Here is a 22979-nt window from a genome sequence, read left to right on the forward strand (position 1 = left end):
GGTAGCCTCCCCTTCTTGCTGTGCATAAACTCATTGGGTGACCTCTTTCACCTCAATGACTTCAAAACCCATCTATGTGCTGTAGGTTCTACCACTTTTCTGGGCTCCAGACTGATCAATCCAGCTGCCTACAGCACAGCTCTACCTAGACGTCTCACATCATATGCCATAGGTTCAAAACTGAAATGGTTATCTTCTTCCTCAAAGCTGCTTCTCCACTAATCTTCCCTATCTCAGTGAACCCAGTTCACAAAACAGAAACCTGTTATCCTTGATTCATCTCTCTCTCTCTGTGTCTTGCTCTCTCTGTTTCTCTCCCCATTCTACCTCATAAGCCTTATATCTCACATCCAATTAATCACAAAGTCTCCGATTAACTTCCTAATATTTTTTTAATCTATCACTTCTCTTATCTCCACTCCCATTGACCCTAAACCCAGACCACCTTTGACTCTTGTCTGAACTACCACAATAGTCTATCATATGATTTGTTAGCCTCCACTCTAGGCCCCTCTATGCTGCTTACAAAGGATGTTCCTAAAATGAAAATTTGACTGCTACTCCACTTTGAAAAGTTCTTCAATATCTTCTCATTGCCTGAATATAAGTCTAAACCCTTTAAACGGACGTTCAAGGGCCATCATCACTTGGCCCTTGTTGAGCTCTTTAGCCCAAATTCTTTATTGTTCCTTACCCTCACATCTGTACTCCAATCACCTTGATCTTTGAGTTCTTTAAAAGTGCCAGTTCTTTTTGCTTCTGGACTTTTATAAATGTGGATCTCAAGGTCATATAACTCTCACTCTGCTCTTCTTCACTTGACGAATTCCAACTTATTTTTGTGTGGACTTGAAACATCAATTTTTCTGGCATTTCCTTTGCCATAAGCCTAGTAAATAAGTCTTAATATGGACTCCTAGAATTCTCTACTTCCTTTATCATCCCATTTTACATTATTGCTTGTTTTTAATTGTCAGTTTCTCCCAATGGATAAAATTTGTTGTAAGAGTAGGGATTATTTCTATCCTTTCAGGTATATCTCAAGAAGGACCTCGCCTGGAATATATCACATTGTAGGTTTATAAATCCTTTTGAATTAACAAATGAATGAATTATAGGAAGAGTACAGTGTATCCTACTCCTTTGGGGGTAATGGATTCTAGAGTGTTCACTTAATGGACAAACCCACCAATACTTATCCCTATTCAAGACTCTGGTCTTTTCCTTTTTCTTTGTGTTATTATAATCAGCCAGGATGACAGCTTCAATTTGGGTACTAATAAACTTTAAGCACATCTTATCATTCATGATTTCAAGTAGAATGTTGAAATGCAGTAACTGGAAGAAAGAGGTAGGAGAGTCGGGCTGTAGAATCAACTGGAGAAGCAAATATTGCAAATAAAACATATTGAATCTATAAGAAAGGAAGAATTTCCTATTGTGTATTTATTTAATAACTTTTTAAAAAAATAAAGCTCAAGACAAAAACAAAAGAAGGCTTGCATATCAACACAGTCTTTAATAAGGATACTTATTATCAAATTTATAATACGTAGTATAACAAAAGTTCTGTTATTGCTATAAAAGTGTTACATATAAGTCTAGTGCTCCTTGCTTGTAGAATCCGTGCCCATAAATATGAGACCATACATTACACCTATATTATAATAAATATTTAAAACGCCCCTCACACATCAATAGTTTAATTTACTTGCAAAATTCGCTGCCAATGATAGGCTTCTATTCAGTATTGGCATAGGAACTTCCTGACATTTTACTAATTCATTTTCTTTTTCCCAGTACAAAACACACCCTCGTAAAATTCATCAGCTTTCTTTATAGTAATCTCTTGTTCTGTTGACTGTAAATAGGGGCAAGGTAATTGTGCAATGCCAGATCCTCAACTTGAGAGGCATAAGGTGCCCACGATGGCATCACCTTCTCTTTGACATTAAGAACTTTCTGTGATTTCCTGATCGTGACAGGAAGCTCGGCCTCCAATGCCTCACCTTTCTAAAGAGAACTGCGTTAACCAGATTTAACCTGCACTTTTACTACTGGGCTTTTGTGAATGGAAAAGCTGCAAGCAAACTTTTCTGGTGACTCTCTCTCCTTCAGAGACACCAAGTAGCAGCACTGAAGACACTGATCTCTGCAGTCCACTCACCTCACAGGTTTGCTGTGCTAACAGTTATGAAGGCACATCGTAAACTGTAAAATACTCAGAGTCCGAGTTACAGGAGGTACTATGTAAGTATTAGTTGTTACTGTTTTTGTTATTATTAGTCTTCAGATGTGAAGTATAAGAAAAGGAAGCATAAAAGATCCTTCGTTGTCACCTCCTAAGTTTACGAATTCCACTTAGGAAGAACGTGGCTATGACGTATCACGGAACGGTAACTTGCTGTGTCCAGAAGGGGCACAGGTCCCTTTGTAACCCCATCATCCATTAAGGTTTATGTAGCAGCCTGTAATACATCTTCACCATCACTCTCCTTTCATGAACTCTGTAGATGGCAGGTGAAAACCAATGAGTGCCATGCGATATTTACATTACAAATGATAAACTTTATTTTTCAAAGTGCACTTCTGAAAAGATCCTGCTTTTCATTCTTAGGCAATCAGACTTTACAAAATCACGTAAATACGGTTAGCACTTAGAGTTTTGTACCAAGTTTGAGGGGAGTTTGAAGAACATTAAATTCACATTATACGTGATTCAGGAAAATGGAAATGCATAACCTGTTCGTCTTCTATGTTTTCCCTCCTTAGGCTGCTTTTGTCTCATCTGTTAATTTAGTTGGATTCATACCGTTTGGTCCAACAGCAAAGTAAATAATAGGAACCAGAAGAAAGCAAGCATGAGGAAGAAACCTATTTTTCATGTTTCCGTGATTATGGCTCCCATGAGAAGATAAACAGGTCCCAACACCTGAATCCATTAGCTCCCTCTCTCCTTATCATGTGAGCTCCACGAAGGCAATTTTTACTGCACTACTTAGCTTCCAGGGAAGATCTTAAGCAAATAATTATAAAATCAATCCTATTACTATCTTAGAGACTCTTGTTAATTTCATTTTAAAATCCATATTTGATGTTAGTATTTTCAAGAATGGTTTTGCAGGAATTAGTGAAGATGTTATTGGGACTTGGAAATATCCAGTTCCCCACCCCATTGAACCAGAACAGCTGTTTTTATCTATTTCTCTAAAGAGACTTATTGACACAGTTTCCCCAGCTAAAACAGTTGGAAAATCATTGGTCTAATGCAGTTCTGTCCAAAAGAAATATAATTCAAGCCACAAATGTGAGCCACACATACGCTTTTAAGTTTTATAGTAACTACATTTTCAGAAAAGTAAATAGTAATATCTTTTTACTATTAAGTAAAAAGAAATTAATAATATCTTTTAATTTACCAAATACACCTTAAATATTATTGCAACATGTAATCAATATAAAAGTTATTGAAATATTTTACATTCTTTTTGTACATACTCTTCAAAATCTTACGTGTATTTTATACTTACAATATCTCAATTTGGAGTAATCACATTTCTAGTATCTGATAACCATGCGTAGCTGGTGGCTACACACTGGACAGTGCAGGTCTAGTGCTTTATACTTTTTGAGGGCCTCCCACACATATTCTCTCACTTAAACTGCATAGGTATCATCACTGTAGTGTCCACTATTGGTTGCCTACCCAGCATCCATCCTCCTGTCTCCACTTCTCATCAGCACATCTATTTTCACTGGATCCTAAGCGCTTCAAGGCTGACCCCATCCCTAGCTACCAGAATGTGTCTGGATCAGGGAGGAGGATGTGACCCCATACTAGGCAATGAGATCCAAGAGGAAGTTTCCTAAGGACATCTGGGAAAAAGTTTCTTCATTATTAGAAGAGTGCCATAGAAAAATACAGCTTCTTTCTCCTGCTAGAGGTGAATGAGGAAGCATGTAGTAGCAACCATCCTATCACCCGAGGGGAACAAGCCATAGAGGGGATGAGACCAATGCTGCAGCCTGCAAAAGATGGGGAAGCCTCGGCCCTTGATGACAATGCTGAGCTTCTGGATTAACCAACTCTGAAGGCTGCCCTAACTCTGGATTTGCAGCTGTGTGTTTTTTTCTGAAGCCACTATATTATTCCATTTCTAATAACTGAAGGCAGCATAAATATACTGAAACTTTTGAGCATCTTTTGAAGCATTGTTTTTCTCTTTCTTTGTTATTTATCGTGTTTCTCCATTGTTGCTAAAATTCCTCATTGTGTAATGGTTATCCCCAGGGCAGCTTCCCAAACATGCTTTTTGGTTTTCTCTTCTTTGGACACCAGACCTTAGAGCAGCTCTTTTCTAATGCTTCTACCCACTGCTTCTAATTAACTTCTCTCTACCATCACAAAACCCATGTGACTTTCATCCTTGTCTATCCTAAAGGGATTTTTATTCTTTATGAGAATTTCTATTACTAACAACCATGTGGAAACAATAAAAGTAACAAAGGGAAAGGTTTAATGTTTTGAAAAACGCTCACAAGTTTTACTGTATAAATAGTACCCATGATTCATTAGATACAAGCTGGATTGTGGCTGTGATATCAAAAACACTTGGGTTTGATTTGCTCAGTACCACTTACCAAGTGTGGGCCTTAAAGTAAGTTGCTTACCCAGAAGGTAAAAAATAAAATAAAGAGATCAATATCATCTACCTTGAAGGATTTATGTGAAGATTAAAAATCATGTAACATATGTACAAATTTAAGGCCAGGATTTACACCTTGATTTTCTGATTCCAGACCTGGTGCCCTTTGCACTTTATTACAACTTCATTTCTTCATTCATTCCGCGGTCATTTATTGAGTGGCTGCTATGGGCCACGAAGATTTATAGACAAATAGGTCCAGGTCTCCACTCCTGAGCAGTTTACAGGGAATCAGACAAATAAAGGGATACTAACAAGGGGGGGGCCGTATAGTGTAGTAGTTCATCGCATAGGCTACACAATCAGACAAATCTGGACTTAAAAGTCAGTTCTGATTTCTGTTAGCTTTGTGACCTTGGGAAAGTTACTTAACATCTCAAAACCAGTTTCCTCATCTGAAAAACGAGATAACAGTAGTCTCTCAGAGTATTGTTGACAGAAGAAACAAGATTACGTCTGTGAAATGCTCAGCACGGTGCCTATTGTAAAAGAAGCATTTGTCTACTGTGGGAAATCATGCTCACTGCCTAATAAATATTATGACAATGGTAAATATAACTGTGCATAATGAAGTGAAAAAGGTCTACACAGGAGCTATGGAGTATAGAGCAGGGGCATTGAAATCAGTCCCCAGGATCAGGGAAGCACTGCTCCCTAAAATAGCAGAGGCTTCTGGAGAGTTCTGAAAGACAAAGAGTTCATACTTCTAAATGTGAAATTGTATGAATCATTCTAGGAACTGCACGTTGATTTTTATGAGGGAACATAAGGATGCTGGGGGAGGAATGGGAAGTGAATAGTAAGTGTGGCCAAATCCAGGATTCTAAGGATTAAACTAAAGAATCTGAAACCTATGAATCTGGGTGAGAGGGTGCTAGATAGTAACGTGCCTGAATTCCATGTTAGAGAGTCACTGTGAACACACTGAAGTTTGCCAAAGCTCTTTCTCTTCTCCATAATTATAAGAAAAAATAATAAAAGCAGGTTTGCGAGAATCCCAATTGCACTGTATCATGTGGGAAGTTTTAAAACTGTCAAAACAAGTTTTCTAATTTTGACTGTAGTCAAACACTTTCCCACTAAGCAAAGAGAACTCAATAAACAGTTTTATTTGTTTTATAAATAGTTCGGTGAAAAGAATAATATTTTCGAATCGTATTAGCTGAAAAATGTTTGCCTGGTAAGACTTTACCACTGCATGTGAATGTTCTAAGCCTGAATCGATCGACAGACCTGGACGAAACTGACGCCGCACCTTTCCAGAAAACACCTCCCAAATCGTAGGTATCGTGGTGAATGGAATCCTTTAACAGATTGTTGTAGGACAAGCAAAAATTCTTGTCACCTTCTACAGGGATTTTCATAATATGTTCTCTAGAAAGCCAAGCTCCGAAGAAGGCCATGCAATTAACAAATCAACTTAGATTCTGCAGGAAATCTTTAATCACTGTCATTATCTGACCCAGCCAGTTTCTGTGATTTTTGACTCTTCTCAGTTGACCTGTTCTTTTTTATACAACATTTTCAATGAAGTAATTTGAAAATGTTTTAGTAGCTAATAAAGAAGAGACAACCGACATGAAACAGAGCGTTACAACACAAACAAGCCCAGCATTTACCAATTTCTGGGAGTATGACTGAGGAAAGTCGTGTCATCGTTTGAATCTTAGTATGTGCAACTGAAAGATGGAGATGAAAAATACCAAGTTGACAAATTGTTGTGAAGATTAAATTACATAATATATATAAAGGGCTTAACACAGTAATTCTTGTTCTCGGGCCTAGCAGGCGTTCAGTAAGTATGTCCTTTGTTCTGTGGGTCCCCACAGCTTCCTCTCCCCCAGTCTTGCTGCTGCTCCACCTCCCCAGTAAGTGACATGAACACACACACGTGCGCGCACACACACACAGAGCTTGAAAGATACGACATTACAGTCATAATGTTTCTAAGAATGAATTAGATGGTAACAACGAATCCCCACCTTTTATTATGAATACACCAATTTTGAAGAACTTTATCTATGTTTTCCAGGTGGGAGAGAAATCCTAGCACTTACTTCCCACTATCACCTCCTACTTCAAAAGCAAGGTGCTGCAGGTGCCTGATCCTTCTTCTAGCGACCCCTTGATATAGCCAGGTGGTAAAGAAACCCAAACTACAGCAATCAGGTTTGGCCCAGGACTTTGGGTCGTGAGAGAGTAACACAAGGAAGAAGGGAGCTTGTAGAAGCGGGACTCGCCCCAGCAGCCTGTGGCAAACTGCTCTGCAGCAGGATCACGGCAGTGTGGCCTGACGCTTAGCATCCAGAATACCTGGGTCCGGCCTGTCTTCCAAACCTGGCCTGCCAGCTTTCTATGGACCCTGTGAGCCCCTACTATCCTTTTCCCATACACCCTTTGTGCTTGGAGTTGGATTCTGTTGTTCATGACCAAGAACCACGTATAGGGAGGAGACAAGAACTCTGAAGTCAGAAGACATTCCCATGCGTCCTCAAAGTGATCTGCAGCACAATTTAATTAGAAATAGATGCTAGAGAAAAAAAAAAATTCAAAATGTTCCCTAATGTCTTATAGAACAAAAGTTAATATTAAGAAATTTACTTCTGGATCCAGGTAAATCCTTAGTCTATTCTTGGAGGAAATTACTACCATTAAGTAAATTCAGTTCTGCCACCCAGCCTGTTGGCTGTTAGCACTCCTATGGATTTGTAAAGAGAAATTGCCAGATTAACATCAAACAGACTACAACTTACCCTTTATGGAAAAATCAACAAAGAACTTTTTTCTTCTCTGGTTGCCTCACTACGGTGCTAACAGAGTATTCATGAGCGGTCAGGGGCTTATACAGCCAGCTCTGTTCCACTGTAAACCTCACATTACACTCTTAACTCACTTCTGGACAATTCTCTGAGCCCAAATCTTTAATCGTAGCTTAATAAAACTCACATTAGTCTTTGAGGATGAAGCGGGGTCCTGAGACTTTGTGTCACGTATAACTGTTTCTTGCATTCACAAAGCAAAAAAATAATAAGGAAGGAAGGAAGGAAAGAAGAAATATGTTGAAACAGTGCTTCCAAGATGACATATTCACTGAAATATTGCTATAACAGCAAAATTAAAACCCCGCATGCAGACTCTAAATATAAACCTATTAACCAAAAGCTTTGAAAAAAAGAACACAGGACCTGCCAAATGAGCTGCAAGGCCATGTCTTAGGTTGGTTTCTCAGAAACAGAGCGTGATCTGGGGATTCTGACACATGGCAAGAAGTCAAAGTGAGAGATACAGAAAGAGAGAGTCCTGGCCTTGGTCTTCCATACGGCCACCTCCACTCTTGACACCTCTGCAATTTATGTGAATCAAGCAATCTCCTCCCTCTTTTTTTTTTTTTGCTTAAGCTAACTTGCTCCAGCTTGGTCTGGATCTTCCTCTGGGGATCATGATTCTTATGACATCTTATTATTTCATAAGCCAACTTTGCTCACTTCTCTTTCTCTGTGTGACTATTCTGATCCTTGTCTCATAAAAAAATAGCACTCATTAGATAGAACATAATCCTGATTCTGCCCATTACTAGCTGTGTAAACTTGGAGCAATTACTTCCTTCTTAAGGAGCCAAATGGAAAGCCATTTGTGGATAGACAACCACCTCACTACCCAAGGCCCAGAGAGGAAGAGAGGACCCTATTTCTTGTCAGAGTCATAGGACAGGGATTATAGAAATTTCAGACAGTCTTATAAACTCTGTCTCCAAAACGCTTTGTGTGAATACATCCACTTTTCCCAGCTGTCATCATTTCTCACCTGGACAACTCCAATACCTTCTACCTGGTCGCCCCGCTCCCACTCTTGCCTTTCTGTAATCCAGTATTCACACAGCTTCCAGAAAGATCTTTTGAAAACATAAACTGGGCCAGCCCTGGTGGCCTAGGGGTTAAGTTCAGCATGCTCTGCTTTGGTGGCCTGTATTTGGTTCCCGGGCAAGGACCTACACCACTTGTCTGTCACTGGCCGTGCTGTGGTGGTGGCTAGCATACAAAAAGAGAAAGATTGGCAACAGATGTTAGCTCAGAGTGAATCTTGCTCAGAAAAAAGAAACACAAAAAACATAAATCCAATAATGTCACTCCCCTGCTTCAAACCTCCCATTGTTCTCTTAAAATAATATCAAAACTCCTTAGTACGGCCTTACACAATCTGGCCGCTAACACCATCTCTGACCTCAACTGACAGCACGCCACTCTTCCCCTCCATTTCACTTCAGCCACACTGGTCTTCTTTCTACCTCCTGAACACACTAGGGGAGGGCCTTTGCTGTTGCCTCTGCCTAGAATGCTCTTCCTGGAGATCTTTCATACCTTGTCTCTGCTTAAACGTTACCTCTCAGAGGTACTTTTCCCTGACAACCCAATCTCCAAAAGTTTCCCAGTCTCCCTCTGTCACATCATGCTACTTCACTTTCTTGACAGTATTTATCACAATCTGACTTCTAGTTTATTTATTTGTTGATTGACTTTCTCCTTCCACTAGAATGCAAGTTTCCTGAGAGCAGGAAACTAGTTAGTCTATTTCACCACTGTGTTTCCAGAACCTAGGACAGTGCCTGACACGTACTAGGTCCTCGGTAAACAATCACTGAATGCATGAACAGACAAACGAGTCCTAAATGGTCCTCAGCTTTGTTTCTATATTCAAAATTGGCAAGGGAAAATAACAATGCTTTTTTGAGGCAGAACCTCAGGTTTCTCCAGGAAGTCATTCGGTAGACAACACATTCCTTGGGGACAAGGGCCATGCCATCGTTCTGTCAGGGTGTAGCACAGAGCCTCGCACACAACCAATATTCAATAAAGCGTCAGTTAAACAAATGAACACATCATGGCTCCTGCTCCTGACATTGTCAAGATTATTTCATGTTACTTTGCTGCTCATAAACTTAGTGGAACTCCTTGATATCTAATATGGAAGTATAGTATCATATAACTTTAAAAATAAATAAAGATGTCCTGAGTTAAATTTAGTATTGTTCCATATAAACCAAGGATTAGAATTAGCACCACTCCAATTCAATCAATATAAAGAAAGTGAAATTTTTCTAATAGAAAGAACAACTCAGGATGGATTGGGCTATGAGGCACCATGGCTTGGAGGGAAGGGCCTGGCCTCAGAATCCCAGCTTGACGACTTAGCAGCTCTGTTACCTCAATTGAATCGCTCAACCTGTGTCAGCTTTAGTTTCTTCATTGTCTGTAAATTGGAGCTAATAATGCCTACCTCACAGGGTGGTTGTAAGATATAAAGAAAATTATTCGTGAGAAAGAGCCTGGCACAATGTTTGGCTCTAAGAAAATTCTTTGTGTCCATTGAAAAGCAAGAAATTTCCTACAAGTAAAGGTGCTTAAACAAAGCTTGGACAATTTCACCAAGAATATTCTAGAAAGAGATTAAACATTAGATGGGTTGTTTCAGTAAATGACCTTTATGAGCCAAGAGATGTTATAATGTGAACCCTTTATTTGTACATTATTGTACAAATATGGAACAGAAGTGTAGAAAAGCAATACAACTTGCCCAAGATGAAATGCAAATTCTTATCCCTAATCTTCAAGATGATCTACCAGTGTGCGCCTCCCTCCGTCCTCCCTCAATCCCTATTTGACTCATAATATTTCTCAACATTCTCAAACGTACTTCAACAAAAACAGATTTGCTTCCATTCCCAGCACACCTGGCTCAAGCTTTTCCTCTGCGCTTCTGCACAGAGTCCCTCCCCCGAGCCATTCCGTGCCAAGCTATGTCCCTCCCTTCTTTTAAAGCAAAACTTAAGGAAAAGGTTTTCCTATTAACACCCCTACATCTCCACCTGCCCTCAGTCCTCCGGGACTCTGAGCCCTGCTTCTCTAATTCATAAGGCAGTCTGAGTGATCTTCTTCATGTAGAAAGCAGATCAAATTATTCCTCACTCAAAGCTTTTAGTTGCTTTCCATTGTACTTAAGATAAAAATATAAACTCCCAGACAAAAATGACAAGTTTCTGTATGGTTTGGCCCTGTCTACCTCCCTGGTGTCACCTTGAAGGCACTCTGCTGTTACTCACTCTAATCCATCCATCTGTTCCTCTAATGCTTCCAGCTCTTTCCTACAGTGATGCCTTCACACACTGCTCTTTCTTCCTCAAAGTATCATCTTTCAAGATTCATCATTAATGACATTTTCTCAGCAAGGCCCTCCTTACCCATCCCCACACCACACCAATGCATCAAGAGGGGGTCCCCTTTGATACTCTCTGAAAACAACCTTTTTCTTGCCTTCACAGCATGCCCATTGTTTTAATGATGTATGTGAGCAGAGCAAGTCACAACAGAACAGATGTTACAGAATTATCAATACTTTGCTTTGGTAAATGTAGAATGAGTACAGAGTGGAAATTGGTGTGGTATAACAAAGGAAAATTCTCACTTCACTCCTGGTATATACTGCTGCTCACTTGGGGAAGAAGTAGACCATCACGCTTTCTGGAAAAAAAGAGGCCAAGAAACCTAACCTCTTCTCCCAAGGTTTGAAACCAAGAAACCTGGAGCAGAGTAACTTTGGCTATACTCAGTAGAGGGAAGAAACATGGAAAGTCTTAAAAGAAAATTCATTGGAAGGGAAAGGCAAGTTTGTCAGGAGGTGACCCGAGTACAACTGAATCTGAGTACAACTGAGTACAAGCTGAGTCCCAGAGCCTAAGGACCAGAGATGGAGGGCTGGTTCCAGACAGCACGTGGCCTGAGGCCAGCCCCGCTGAGTCCATACACTCCAGCACCATGGTTGTGCTCCAGGGAATTCCTGCCGAGCTTTATGGCCAGAGTTATGGGTGTGAATTAATGTGCTCTCTAATGATGGCACCCAAGCACAGACCACTACAGCCTGGATGGGGACATGCTCCATCAGGGCCTCACAGCAGCAGTGGACCAGCACTGCCCTTCTGATGACAAGGCCAATCTGTAGCAGTGGCACCATGTGACAGTGAGAGCAACCACTGTAATGACAGTGACATCAGACTGGTGACATTTGTTTATTGGAATGATGGTTTATTCACTGTCTGTTTACCTTAGTAGATTGAAAGCTTCAGGAAAGAAGAGCGCACCTCTGTTCGGCTTACCATCAGGGCACAGACTGCACACCACTCAACAAGGAGTGCCATTCACATAGAATACAACGTGAGCAGTGCCCCCTAAAGTTACAACTACTCAACACGTATAGCCATGTGAGTCAGCCCCAGATGCCGCTCCGTCACCAGCATGCGCAGAGTAGCAGGCACACAGCAGCACTCAATAAATATTTATAGAACGATTGTATAAAAGAAGGCGTGATCTACTTAGTCTATTTGCATACATGTCTATGCTTTTCCCTAAGAAGGCTTTGGGTGTTGTCCCCGCGTATCTAATATAGTATGTGCAACAGGGATGATTTTATCTATTTTGGGCCACAGGAAGCCAGAAGCGAAAAGAAAGTTAGAGTCGATAGTTGTTTTATCTTACTGATGAGGAAAGGGAAATCCAGAAAGATAAAGTGACTTCTGTCACGTGGTGGAAAAGCCAAACCGAGCCCCGGTCTCTTGCTGTCCAGTGCCTTACCCTCTCTGTGGCCCTCACTGCTTCTTCAGTCACTCCTTTCTCTTCTCATGGGACAGAGAGGGTTGGTCACCGTCAGGGCTCACTTCATCGCTGACTGTCCTCGTGCCTAGGACTGTTGATGTGCAGGCTCTACCTGACCTGACGAGGCAGTTGTTAGCAGGACGTTATCAGGGAAATTTCACACATCACGACCACAATGCAAGTTTCACTTTACTGTCTGGTGAATCCCCCAAAAGGCATCTTATCTTTTACAATCTCTCTTTAGGCATTTTCAACACTAACAACGTACTTCTCTTTCCAAATTTTCAAGAATCACACCAAGAGCAGCATATTCTCGACCATAGAAAATGACACATCAAGTATTCAGAAAGAGGGACAGAAAGATCAAATCTAGCTTTAGGAAATATCAAAGATTAATGAAGACTGTATTTTTAAAATTACACTTGATTTTTTAAAAATAAATAATTGCATAAAATAAATAGGCTTTCACCTCCAACTTGACCTTTTGTTTTGTATCACCAAGATTTTTTAAAAATAGTAATGCTATTTGGTGTAGGATTTAGCCTGTACTTGTATTACATGACTCTTACCTAAATTAGCTATTTTCCTTTTTTGTAACAGAATTAAGGTGTGAAAAATCAAGCCTCCTCTTCCGTCTTTGCCACCACCTTTCATTTTTAGATTAATGGTCTTGCAAATGCCTATCGTAAAAATCGGTACTGGTAAAATAGTACAGAGACTTTGAATAAGAGCCAAGATAAGCCACTGCAATGTCCTCCTATGAATGCTGCCTGAGAGAATGTCCAGGAGGGCCACCGGATGGCAAAGTTACACTTTGTGTTATTTGTAGACTGCAAGTAATATTAATACCTTGTCAGGACTTGGTCAAACTGGGAGGCAGTCTACAACTCTGTGATTCTCATGCTTTGATCTGATTTCAGGCTCATGTAAATGCAATTCTGGGCTGTGAGTCAGTGGTGGAGATTCTTGCCAATCACCTGTGGGGAGATGAGGACAACCAAGGCACAGGCCCTACCCTTAAGAAGTTTGTAGAATGATCTGACCTAGAACAACAACCAGATGCACAATTAATTCAACTCAAACATTTAGATGAGGACAGGTCAGAGCACACCAAGAACAGCAGGCAGAAGTCCCCGACTGGAAAGACAGGGGACACATTCCAGACCTGTGGCAGAGGTCTTCAGAGCACGAGGGAGTGGTTACTCCCCCAGCTTTAAAGGAAAGGGGATATGGGAGCCAGCATGTTTTCGATTTAGAGAGTTAACTGGCAGCTGTGAGGGGGGAAGGATTCCAGAGCCCAGAGAATGGAGAAGAGATATGGTAGCAGGGGGAAGGCAGGAGGGACGAATTACAACACCTTGTAAAAATTTATGCATGTGTGGTTTACCATTTTTCTTATTTTATTTTATTTTTTCTGAAGAGTTACATTTTCCACCACATTTTTTCAACAGTGAACTATAACTAATGAAGCTGTGAAACATCACTTGTCTCTTTCCTCTAGTTTGCTGGGGAAAAGGTCTATCTGAACACAATAAGTCGACATTATCATCTAGTAAACATCACAGTATTCCTAATATTGAAGAAATATTCCCAATTGTTCTCACATACATTTATCTTTGTTTTCATTACAGTCCTGTGAAATGGGGTGGGTAGGTGTTTTTATTCTTATTTTACAGAAGAAAAGAAAATAGTTCACGAAGTATCAAGTGGATGGTCTAAGGTCACACAATTAATTGCTTATGTAACTGGGAGCAGCCACTGACTTCTGATTTGCATGCTTAGATATTCAGTCAATAAGCATGTATTGGGCATACCTTGTATGGCAGACAATTACAATAGTTCCTAGGGAAAAAACAACGCACAGGACAGATACTGTACCCGCCCTCAGGAGGTCAATGAACCAACAGGTCCAATGACATGTGACTCAGATTATGACAGGGAAATGCAAGGTAGGGGCTGTGGGCCCAAGAGCTCCAGACCAAGCCTAGAGAGGATCAAGGCAGGCTTCTCTGACAAAGTGACTTCTAGCCTGAGACCTCGGCCAATCCAAGAGGGGTGACTGCTCAGCAGCCATTGTTGAATGACTGAGCGGTGAAGTGACAAGTGGGAAAATGGAGAGAGAAGTGTTCTGAGCAAAGAGAGCAGAGTCACAGAGAATTTCCATTTCATAGTGTTACTTCTGTGTGTGTGTGTGTGTGTGTGTGTGTGTGTCCCTCTCATTAAAGAACTCACACACTGTCCAACTGTCATTTCTGGATAAGAATGAATTACTGTGTTTACTGTAAAATGTTGACATTCACTTAGGGGACAAGATATAAGGGGAACCCCAAGAAATATCAGGCTCCTTCGTTGGTTACCCTCTTTAATCCATGGAAGTTGGAATTTTCTAGAGAAAAGGGGAACATGAGAGGTCATCTAATAATCCTCAAGAAGCATGGCAGGAGTTGATACAAACTTCCTCCTTGCCTCTATGATAAGGAAATGGGAGAGTCAGCCTTTGACACGTTACAGCAGTCGATCTCAGAGTTGTGAGGCGTGAATAAGACAATATGGGACACTGGTGGATTATAAAAATGCTGCACAAATGTGAAGAGTTTTAGGGTGGACTTCCCTCCCTGCTTCTCTGTCATGCGAGGCCAGAACTGAAAACTGAAGCACGACCCCCAGGATCCCTCACCACCACCCACAGCACCCCCAGACAAGTCACAGTCAGTTACAGATGCGTGCGGTGCATACTGCTGAGAGTTATTCCCAGAAAACGGAATCCGTGGAAACTTTCATAATTGAGTTATTGACCTTTACAGCTTTTTCAAAAGAGAAAGGCCAATGAGTCACAGCTATGCTACAACTCTAGACCATCTGAGTTTCTTCAAATATGATGGGTTAAGAACTGTTTAATTCTTGGCTCTCTCTGATAAACTCAAAATTTAAAAACCCGCATTTTTTTAAGCCCTGATCTATCTCATTAATCTTCAAGTTATATTGGTTTCTGGATATATCATTTAGATAATCCGCCATCACCATGTGTGCTGTGTCCAAAAGGCCCAGTCACTCAGGGGCCCCCATTCTCACAAAGAAACCATCAGCTAACAGTCTCCTTTCCACATTTCCCTTTCTGGTTCATTGAATCATGATTCTCTCTAATAAGAGAACCTGAGAATAACATAAATGGAAAAAGACCTTAGCTATCTACTGGTCCTACCTCTGCACTTTATAGACAAGAGGATACACAACTGGCCCAGGGCCACTGTTGGGACTAGAATTTCTGGCTTCTATCTGAGCTAAACAAACAAACAACAACAAACTGAAAATAAACTCAGAGTCCAAGTTTCTGAATTAGAAATCTGGTTCTAATATTCTTTGTACTTATATTCTTCATCTGAATGATGTAGAAAATAGTGGCAATCTTGCAGGATGCAGTTAAATGAGGTAATGTATTTGAAAATATTCACTGCAGTGAATAGGACACAGTAGATGTGTAAGAAATGTTTGATGAATCAATCACTCCTTAACTCGACCATTTCAAATAGCATTAGTTCTCTCTTACCTTTCCTTCTGTTACTCATCTCTCCCTACTGTCTCCACGCTAAGGCCCTAACTGACCTGCAAAAGCAAATTATAACTGATTTCACTTTCCCATTTTCCAGCCCAAATTTATCCACACACTACAGCCCTGACAATCTTTTTAAAACTTTCTTCCCCTATTCAAAAACCCAAAATAGAGGTTCTACTGCTTACTGGCAAAAGAACGCAGACCTCATCCTGCTTCCATCCTAACCACCTCCACCTGGCCCCAGGAGCCTTCTCAAACCAGTCCTCCCATGGTCCCAGGGTGTGTGCTCTCTTCTCATCAGGCTGGGATCCTGGGCACACTCGTTCCCAACTGTGAGGTCAAGCTATGCCAGCCCACCCTTTCCCAGAAGCCTGCTCTGGTAAATTCAGATGAACTTTCTTCTGAGAGCCAAAGGCATTAATTACATCCTTTCTTGGATTGTTGTCTAATTGTTTCACTCATAAATGTGGAAATCCTTCTTCCCTGAACAGATTATAACTCTTTGACCAGTTTTAATAAGTCTACTTAATATTCCTTCCACAGTGCCTAACATATATTGTAGTAAACTCAAAAAAATGTAAAAAATTCTGAATAATTTCAATTCCGGTGAAAATAAATTATAGAAGATTTTTCATATAAGGCCAATTCACACGTTTAAGCATTTTCCCTGAGCAACATCCTGAATATGTCAGAAATTTATAGGCAGAGAAGATTAGCAATTGAATAATACTTTTTTATACTATAAAATAGTATTACTTCTGTAAAATAATCTATCATATATAGTATATTTGAGGTAAATTTCATTTGTCAAAATACATCAGTGATTCCTTAAATTTAAGAAAAAAATCACATCCACGTGGTGAAATATCTTCTTGAATGGAAACATCTCTGTTTGCATTTGCAGATACTGAGCAGGGAATTTGCTGATTCAAGATTAGAGGCAAAAGTTTCTGAGGTTGCTTTTATCCAGTTCCAAAGTTGTAGATGAGAAACTGTTCCTCATATCTCACTTTTCACAATGTTGATAGTTAGCTTTTTTTTTTTTTTTAAGATGGCTACAGTGTTAGCCACATTCTACCTGTTTGGGGAGTGCCAGTTTACAAAAAAACAAAATGTACTCATGTCTTTCTCTGCACAACACCCTAAGGTTATTCCTGCTTCTGGAAACTTGGCTGTCATGTCAAATAAGTGGATTATTTGGTGAATGTCGTTCATAAAAAATAAAATAATAATAATCATAAAAAGTCAAACAGATTGCACTGCTGAGTCAACTGGCTGATTCCAACAGAATTTGATGCCTCACATAAACAGTGACTGAGAATTGTAGCTCATCTCTCACGGTGACCTCGTGTCCCTCTGTTCTCACTTAACTTCACATCTTGTATTGTATTTTGTAAAGTTTCTGGGAAAAAGAAAAAGTAAAAAAGCTTTTGTTTGCACCACAGACAAACCTCAATGTCAGTGTTTATGTAGTGGGACCTTGTAGCAGTGGGACTTTTTCTTATTATGGCTTCTCGCCTCTAAGTTTTCCAGTGGGAACAATTGGATATTATAGTTGTGATAGTGTTCCAAGACAAGATATACTCTGGGAAATTAGATCAGATTAGTATCCTATGCCCAAGTCAACAAAAGCTAATGGGAATCTATATTTTACCCACAGTTAGAAAAAGAATGTAAAAAACACTCTCTCGTGTCAACGTTAATACATGGAAAACTCTGTTCAGTAAGCTCTAGTGTTTTCATTCAAACAATTCCCTAACCTATTAAGAAAGCAGTTTTGCCAGTTTCTTTCCTTTGAAATAATCCCAACTTTGTCCTGTAGATTTTTCTGAAGATATTTGGAGATTTAATCTCAATGGTGCACAAAACAGAAGATAGAACCATTTCCTTTAGTTTAAAAAGTACCATGGAGACCATGAATTTCTCCTCCAATATGATTACATGTTGAATTTATTTTAAGTTTAATGTTTTTATGGGAATTGAATCAATACAGTGTCTGATAAAGTGCTACAAGCCAATAAATATTTTTTGAATGTAGCTATTAATTGAAATGAAATAAGGCTAGATCCAAATACAGTCTTTCTTAAGAGAGTGAGTTTGGCCATCCCGGGTTACATTTCAGAACTGACTTAAATTCTTCCAAAGGCCACCACGCTCCTGGTATTAGAATCAGTTTTGAAATAAAAAACAGACTACATAGGTTCTCTTCCACTTTACAACAAAAAAGCAACAACTATAAGTCTGGTTAACTGTATGAGTAAGCATTTTACTTATACAGTTTAATTACATTTTTTCTAGGACATAAAGAGTGTAATAGAGTAAACTCAAAGACATGGGACTCAAATGACAGTTGTGAAAAATCCAGATACTCTGTTTGCCTTTAAAGTTGTGTTAATTATCACACTTTAGTAAAGTATTCATTATTTAGAAGTCTTTTCCCCTTCTGTTCGGCCACCTACACACCCCATTCCTCAACCACAGAAGTAACTATGTCTAAAATTGGTGCTGGTTTTGATAAGCCACAGTGATGACATCAGCCTGAGTTCTAGCTCCTGGAACGCAGAGCTGTGACCATCCTGTGACTCGTGGGCAGTTATGTCCTAACATAACTCTCCTTGTCACCACATGTCACTGATTCTGAGCCAAGACTTGTGCTCTAAATATACTGCACTAGTTAAACAAAGGTATTCTGGAACATCTGCTTTCCAGAGGAGGAGAGTGGGAGGGAAAAAGGAACTATGGTGTTATTTTAAAATACAGGGGATTCAAAACCATAGGAAGTACACAACATCAATGTACTGAATACACTGAACTGTGCACTTAAACTATACATGGGTAAGTTCTGAAAACTGTGCCCATGGGTTTCAGAAGTTTTTCACAACTGCCTAAAAAATTTCCAGGTCCAATATATAATTTGTTATAACTCTGCCACAGAGACCAGGTGGCTCTTTCTGTAACCTATCTCCTCTTAAGCCAGGCCGCTTGGGGCCTAAATAAGCTTCTATTCATCAGGAATTAGAAAACAGCACTTACCCAGAGAAATCTCTAGCTAAAAGTACCACTGAGGAAAACCTCCAAAGTAGGATGTAAGAGTGGGGGTTAGACAAGGAGCATGTGGAAACATCACTTGCTTCCTCGCTGTGCCCTCTGTGAGGAGCTGGGAAGCACAGAACCCCCTCCCTCCTGTCTCAGAGTGAGCCCCCAGCCCCTGCCTGGTTCCCACAAAGGCAAGCAAAAGCTGGTCAGAGGGAGTTACCAGGCCTCAGGCCCTCTGACTCTTTCAAGCACTTCCCAGAGGGTACAGCACCATTCCAAAGGGCTGAGCCTGGCTGAATGGCAAGATGCGTCTTCACTCTCCTGCCTCCAGTCCAGAGTGAGCCTGCAAGGAACGCTAAGCGCGGGCTGCCCTGGGGGAGCGCGCAGCGGCTCAGAAGCTGCAAGAGGGCTGTGCCTGTCCGCGGTGGGTCGCAGGTAGAGTACTTCTGCAGACTGAAAATCGCCTCAACGTGCCAGAGGTATTTGAAATAAGGAGAAAACCCACAGCACCAGGCTACAGCAGTCATCGCCATTCTGCTTCCAATGCACCCAGGAGAAACCTCTCTCTCTGCACAAGCACTGAGATGATACCTGGGTGTCCTCTTACTCTCCGATTAGAATGTGAGCAGCCCTGTGGTCTCCACGTGTGCATAACCCCGCGCCTAACGCCTAACTTGGAAGGCCCTCAGCAAATGAGGAGCTCAACTCTGAAAATGCAATCAAGATAGCGCGGGCAGAGCGGCCTCCCCCATGCTCAGTGGTTGCAAACGCACCCCTGCAGGTGCTGCCCCTTGGAGAAGTCTCCATTGCCGACCGGCGCGCACGTCCTCCCCGACCTCCCAAGAACTCCCCAGAACTACCTACCAGCAATGGCGACCAGCAGACCGACAGCACGCACATGATCCCCATGAGCTGGATGGCCGTCTCGGTCGTGATCCGGCCCCACTGCGCGCTGGACTGCGACGCCGTGGCCTTAGCCCGGCAGCGGGACACCAGGGCCTTAATGGTGGCCAGGTTGCAGGCGAAGGTGACGGCCAGCGACGAGAGCCCCAGGAAGGCAAAGGTGGAGGCGAAGAAAAGGTTGTCCCACTTGCGCGGAGAGCTAGTTCCGTTGCCCCCTCCCCCGGTGCTAATGAAGCACCACGTCCCGGGCCACTGGATGGTGTACTGGCCCACGCCCAGCACCGGCAACAGGGCGAAGGCGAGCACGGCCAGCCACACACCGAGCAGCACGGCGCGGGTGGCGCTCGTCTTCATGTGGCTCGCGTACCAGTGCGGCGCCCGGATGGCCAGCGCCCGCTCGACGGCCATGGCGCTGGCGATGAAGAGCGAGGAGAGCCCAAAGACAGTCATAGTCAGCCCGAAGAAGGTGCATAGCCTCCCCGACGGGTCGAGGTGCTCCCAGCGCTGCTGGGACAGGTACACGACGATGACCACCGGGCTGGTGAGCAGCTGCCCGACCAGGTCGGTGAGCGCGAGCCAGCCGATGCACAGCAGGAACGACTTCTTGCGCTTGCTCTCCCGGCGCCGGTAGCTCCGCGACACGAGCAGCATGGCCAGCGCGTTGCCCACGAAGCCGGTGATCATCATGGTGATCGGGAAAACGACGGACACCGAGCTGCAATCCTCCCCGGGCCCCGGGGGGCGCGTGAGGTTGCCCTGCGTCTCGGCGGAGCGCTCGGGCGCCCACATGCCCGGGTAGGAGTGGTTGAGACGGGTGCAGAAAGGGGCGCTCCCGTGGCCCCGTGTCTCCTTCATGTTGGCTTCCAGGTGAGGAGGGGACAGCGCTCGAAGAGCAGCAGCGGGAGCTGGCAGATGGGTCGCGGGCGGCGGCGGAGGTCGGTGGCGACCCGGGCTGGGGCTGGGGCTGGGCTGCCCTCCATGATGCGGGGCGCAGCCGCCGCCTCACTTCGCTACCCTGGCGGCGGCCGCGGCGGCCCTGGGCTTTCGGGCCACACAGACAGCCGCGCCGTCGCTCCGGGAAGCCTCTAGCTCCGAGCGAGCGCGCCGAGGTGCCTGGTCCTTCTATAAGGCCGAGGGGGCGGGGCGCCCGTGGGTGTGGGCATCCGCGCCGTGGGAGGAGGATGGAGAAGCTGCTGAGCGCCTCTCTTGGCTGTTGTGTGACTGCTGCCCTGGCCGCCTGGGGCTGGGATAACCCCTCGGAGGACTCTCGAATGCCCCAGCTCCAGGCCGGACCCGATGCCCTGTCAGGACGTCCTGCCCGGCTCCGCGCCTCCTCCTGTTTCTCTGACAGAGGAGGGTCGTGGGGGGCGGGAGCTAAAATGTCTCCCTGGACTTCTACACCCCAGGCAAGTTGCCAAGGCGCCCTCCCTCCTTCTCCATCCAGAGATGCTTATTCAGGGACCAGATCCTCCTCCTGAAGCTCCTTTGTAACGCTGGCAAGTGTAACTCACCTGTCCCTGAGCAATCGAGGCAAACCACACTCCCTTATATAGCTGAGCGTGAACTTTTTCCCTTTTTACTTCGGGGCTCTGGAATGGTCATGAGCAGCCAAGTTGCTCTGTCCCCAAGGGCGCACTGAAACTATAAAACTAATAGTGCCCGGAGACTTAAGGGAATAGGTACAGGGAAATAAAATAAAATCAGATGGTCAAATTCAAAGATGAAGAAATCTCAACTACCGCCCCCCCACACACACTTAAATTCTACCTCCTCCTCAAAAAAAAAAAAAAAAAAAAGTCAGCTAGGGCAAAAGTGGCTGGAGCCAGGTGGCAGTCACTTGCACGTCGGAGACAGTGAAGCGCACTGCTGCCAGTCTAGACAGCTGGAGTGAGAGGGCGCCACCCTCGCCCATTCTCATGGGATTAGGACTAGAAACTGCGTTTAGATGTTCTGCAGGCCTTCACGTTCAGTGGAAATGGGCATAATTGCCTAGCGACATCTTTTATTACGCCAGTATTTTGTGTTTTCACAGCATTTTCCCATATTTTTCAGAGATCCTCCGAGGTCCCGTTGCTATTATTATTACTCCCCTCTCACCGCGAGGTAACGGAAGCTCCGTGAAGTTCAAGGATGTGCCCAAGGTCTTTTCGCAATTCTCCAGCCTCTGCCGTCTTATTTGAATCACAGTGTTTTTACATGGGTACCATAACCACTCTCAGCGGGTGAAAACGAACGGCAAGACTAGTTGTCCCCAAATCTAGGGAGAGCCTGTTCTTCTGCTTCTTCACATTGTCCAGGAAATGAAAGGATTTTAAAAATTATTTACACATTTCATTTTCCCTCATATTTAAGAAATTAGACCTAATCGTATAGCACTCTGAAGACCATTGGGACTGACGTTCAGAGCAAGCACCATCAGCTTCTTTGCCTGTCCTAGCTTAGCTGATATCCTTTTCCGGTGTAAATGAGTGGGAGGAGATGAGAAGGGAATAGTTTCCCTGCATTCTTTCCTTCTGTGCTGTTTTCATGCTGTATGAGTTTGAAGAAATATCATTATAGGGTTATATAGTTTTTAAAGGAGAAAAAGCAAACGTAATTTAATTAAACTCCATTTTAACACCAGACATTAATAACATCATTAATTTCATTTTGTGTTTTCCTGTCATTTAAAATTTTTTTGCACTGTGGAATTTTATTTCTTTTTTAAAATGTCATGTCTAATGAGAACAATAGCTAGGAAGGAATAGTGAAGTGGTTTACTTTTTAAATCTTGCCCCCAAATTTTGTCTTATTAGTTTTAATTAATCTCAAATCGATAATTGGGAAAGTGGTTTTCTAAAACGTCATTTGAACACTAAAATAATATGAGATATAAGCTTTATCCAAAGCATTTGGATGAACATATATATCAAATATAATTTTTCAGCAATAAAATTCTAGTGTAATTATATATTTTATTTAAAAATTTAAGACCTTTTCATGATTCATACAGGAAAGAAAGCAAAGCTAATCTCTCTCCAGTTACATCAAAAATTATTTTTATTTATGAATATTTGACTTCTTTGAAACTTCTACCTCCCCCATTGCAGTGCACGCCATAGTCAATTGGACTTCACAGGAGTAACAAGCATCAGGACA

At 42.4% G+C, this 22979-nt stretch overlaps 1 protein-coding gene across 1 annotated transcript in view; it reads right to left on the reverse strand.

Moving 5' to 3' along the window:
* Positions 1–20757, reverse strand: part of PTGER3 (prostaglandin E receptor 3) — a 29859-nt gene extending 9102 nt beyond the window's left edge. Inside the window, exon 1 of the mRNA XM_058537072.1 lies at positions 19803–20757. Coding sequence (XP_058393055.1) covers positions 19803–20696 — 894 coding nt within the window. The 5' untranslated portion in view covers positions 20697–20757. The remainder of the gene's footprint in view (positions 1–19802) is intronic.
* Between the last annotated feature and the right edge of the window lie 2222 nt (positions 20758–22979).

The sequence above is a fragment of the Diceros bicornis genome, chromosome 4 (assembly GCF_020826845.1).
Source record: "Diceros bicornis minor isolate mBicDic1 chromosome 4, mDicBic1.mat.cur, whole genome shotgun sequence".
Classification (NCBI taxonomy): domain Eukaryota; kingdom Metazoa; phylum Chordata; class Mammalia; order Perissodactyla; family Rhinocerotidae; genus Diceros; species Diceros bicornis.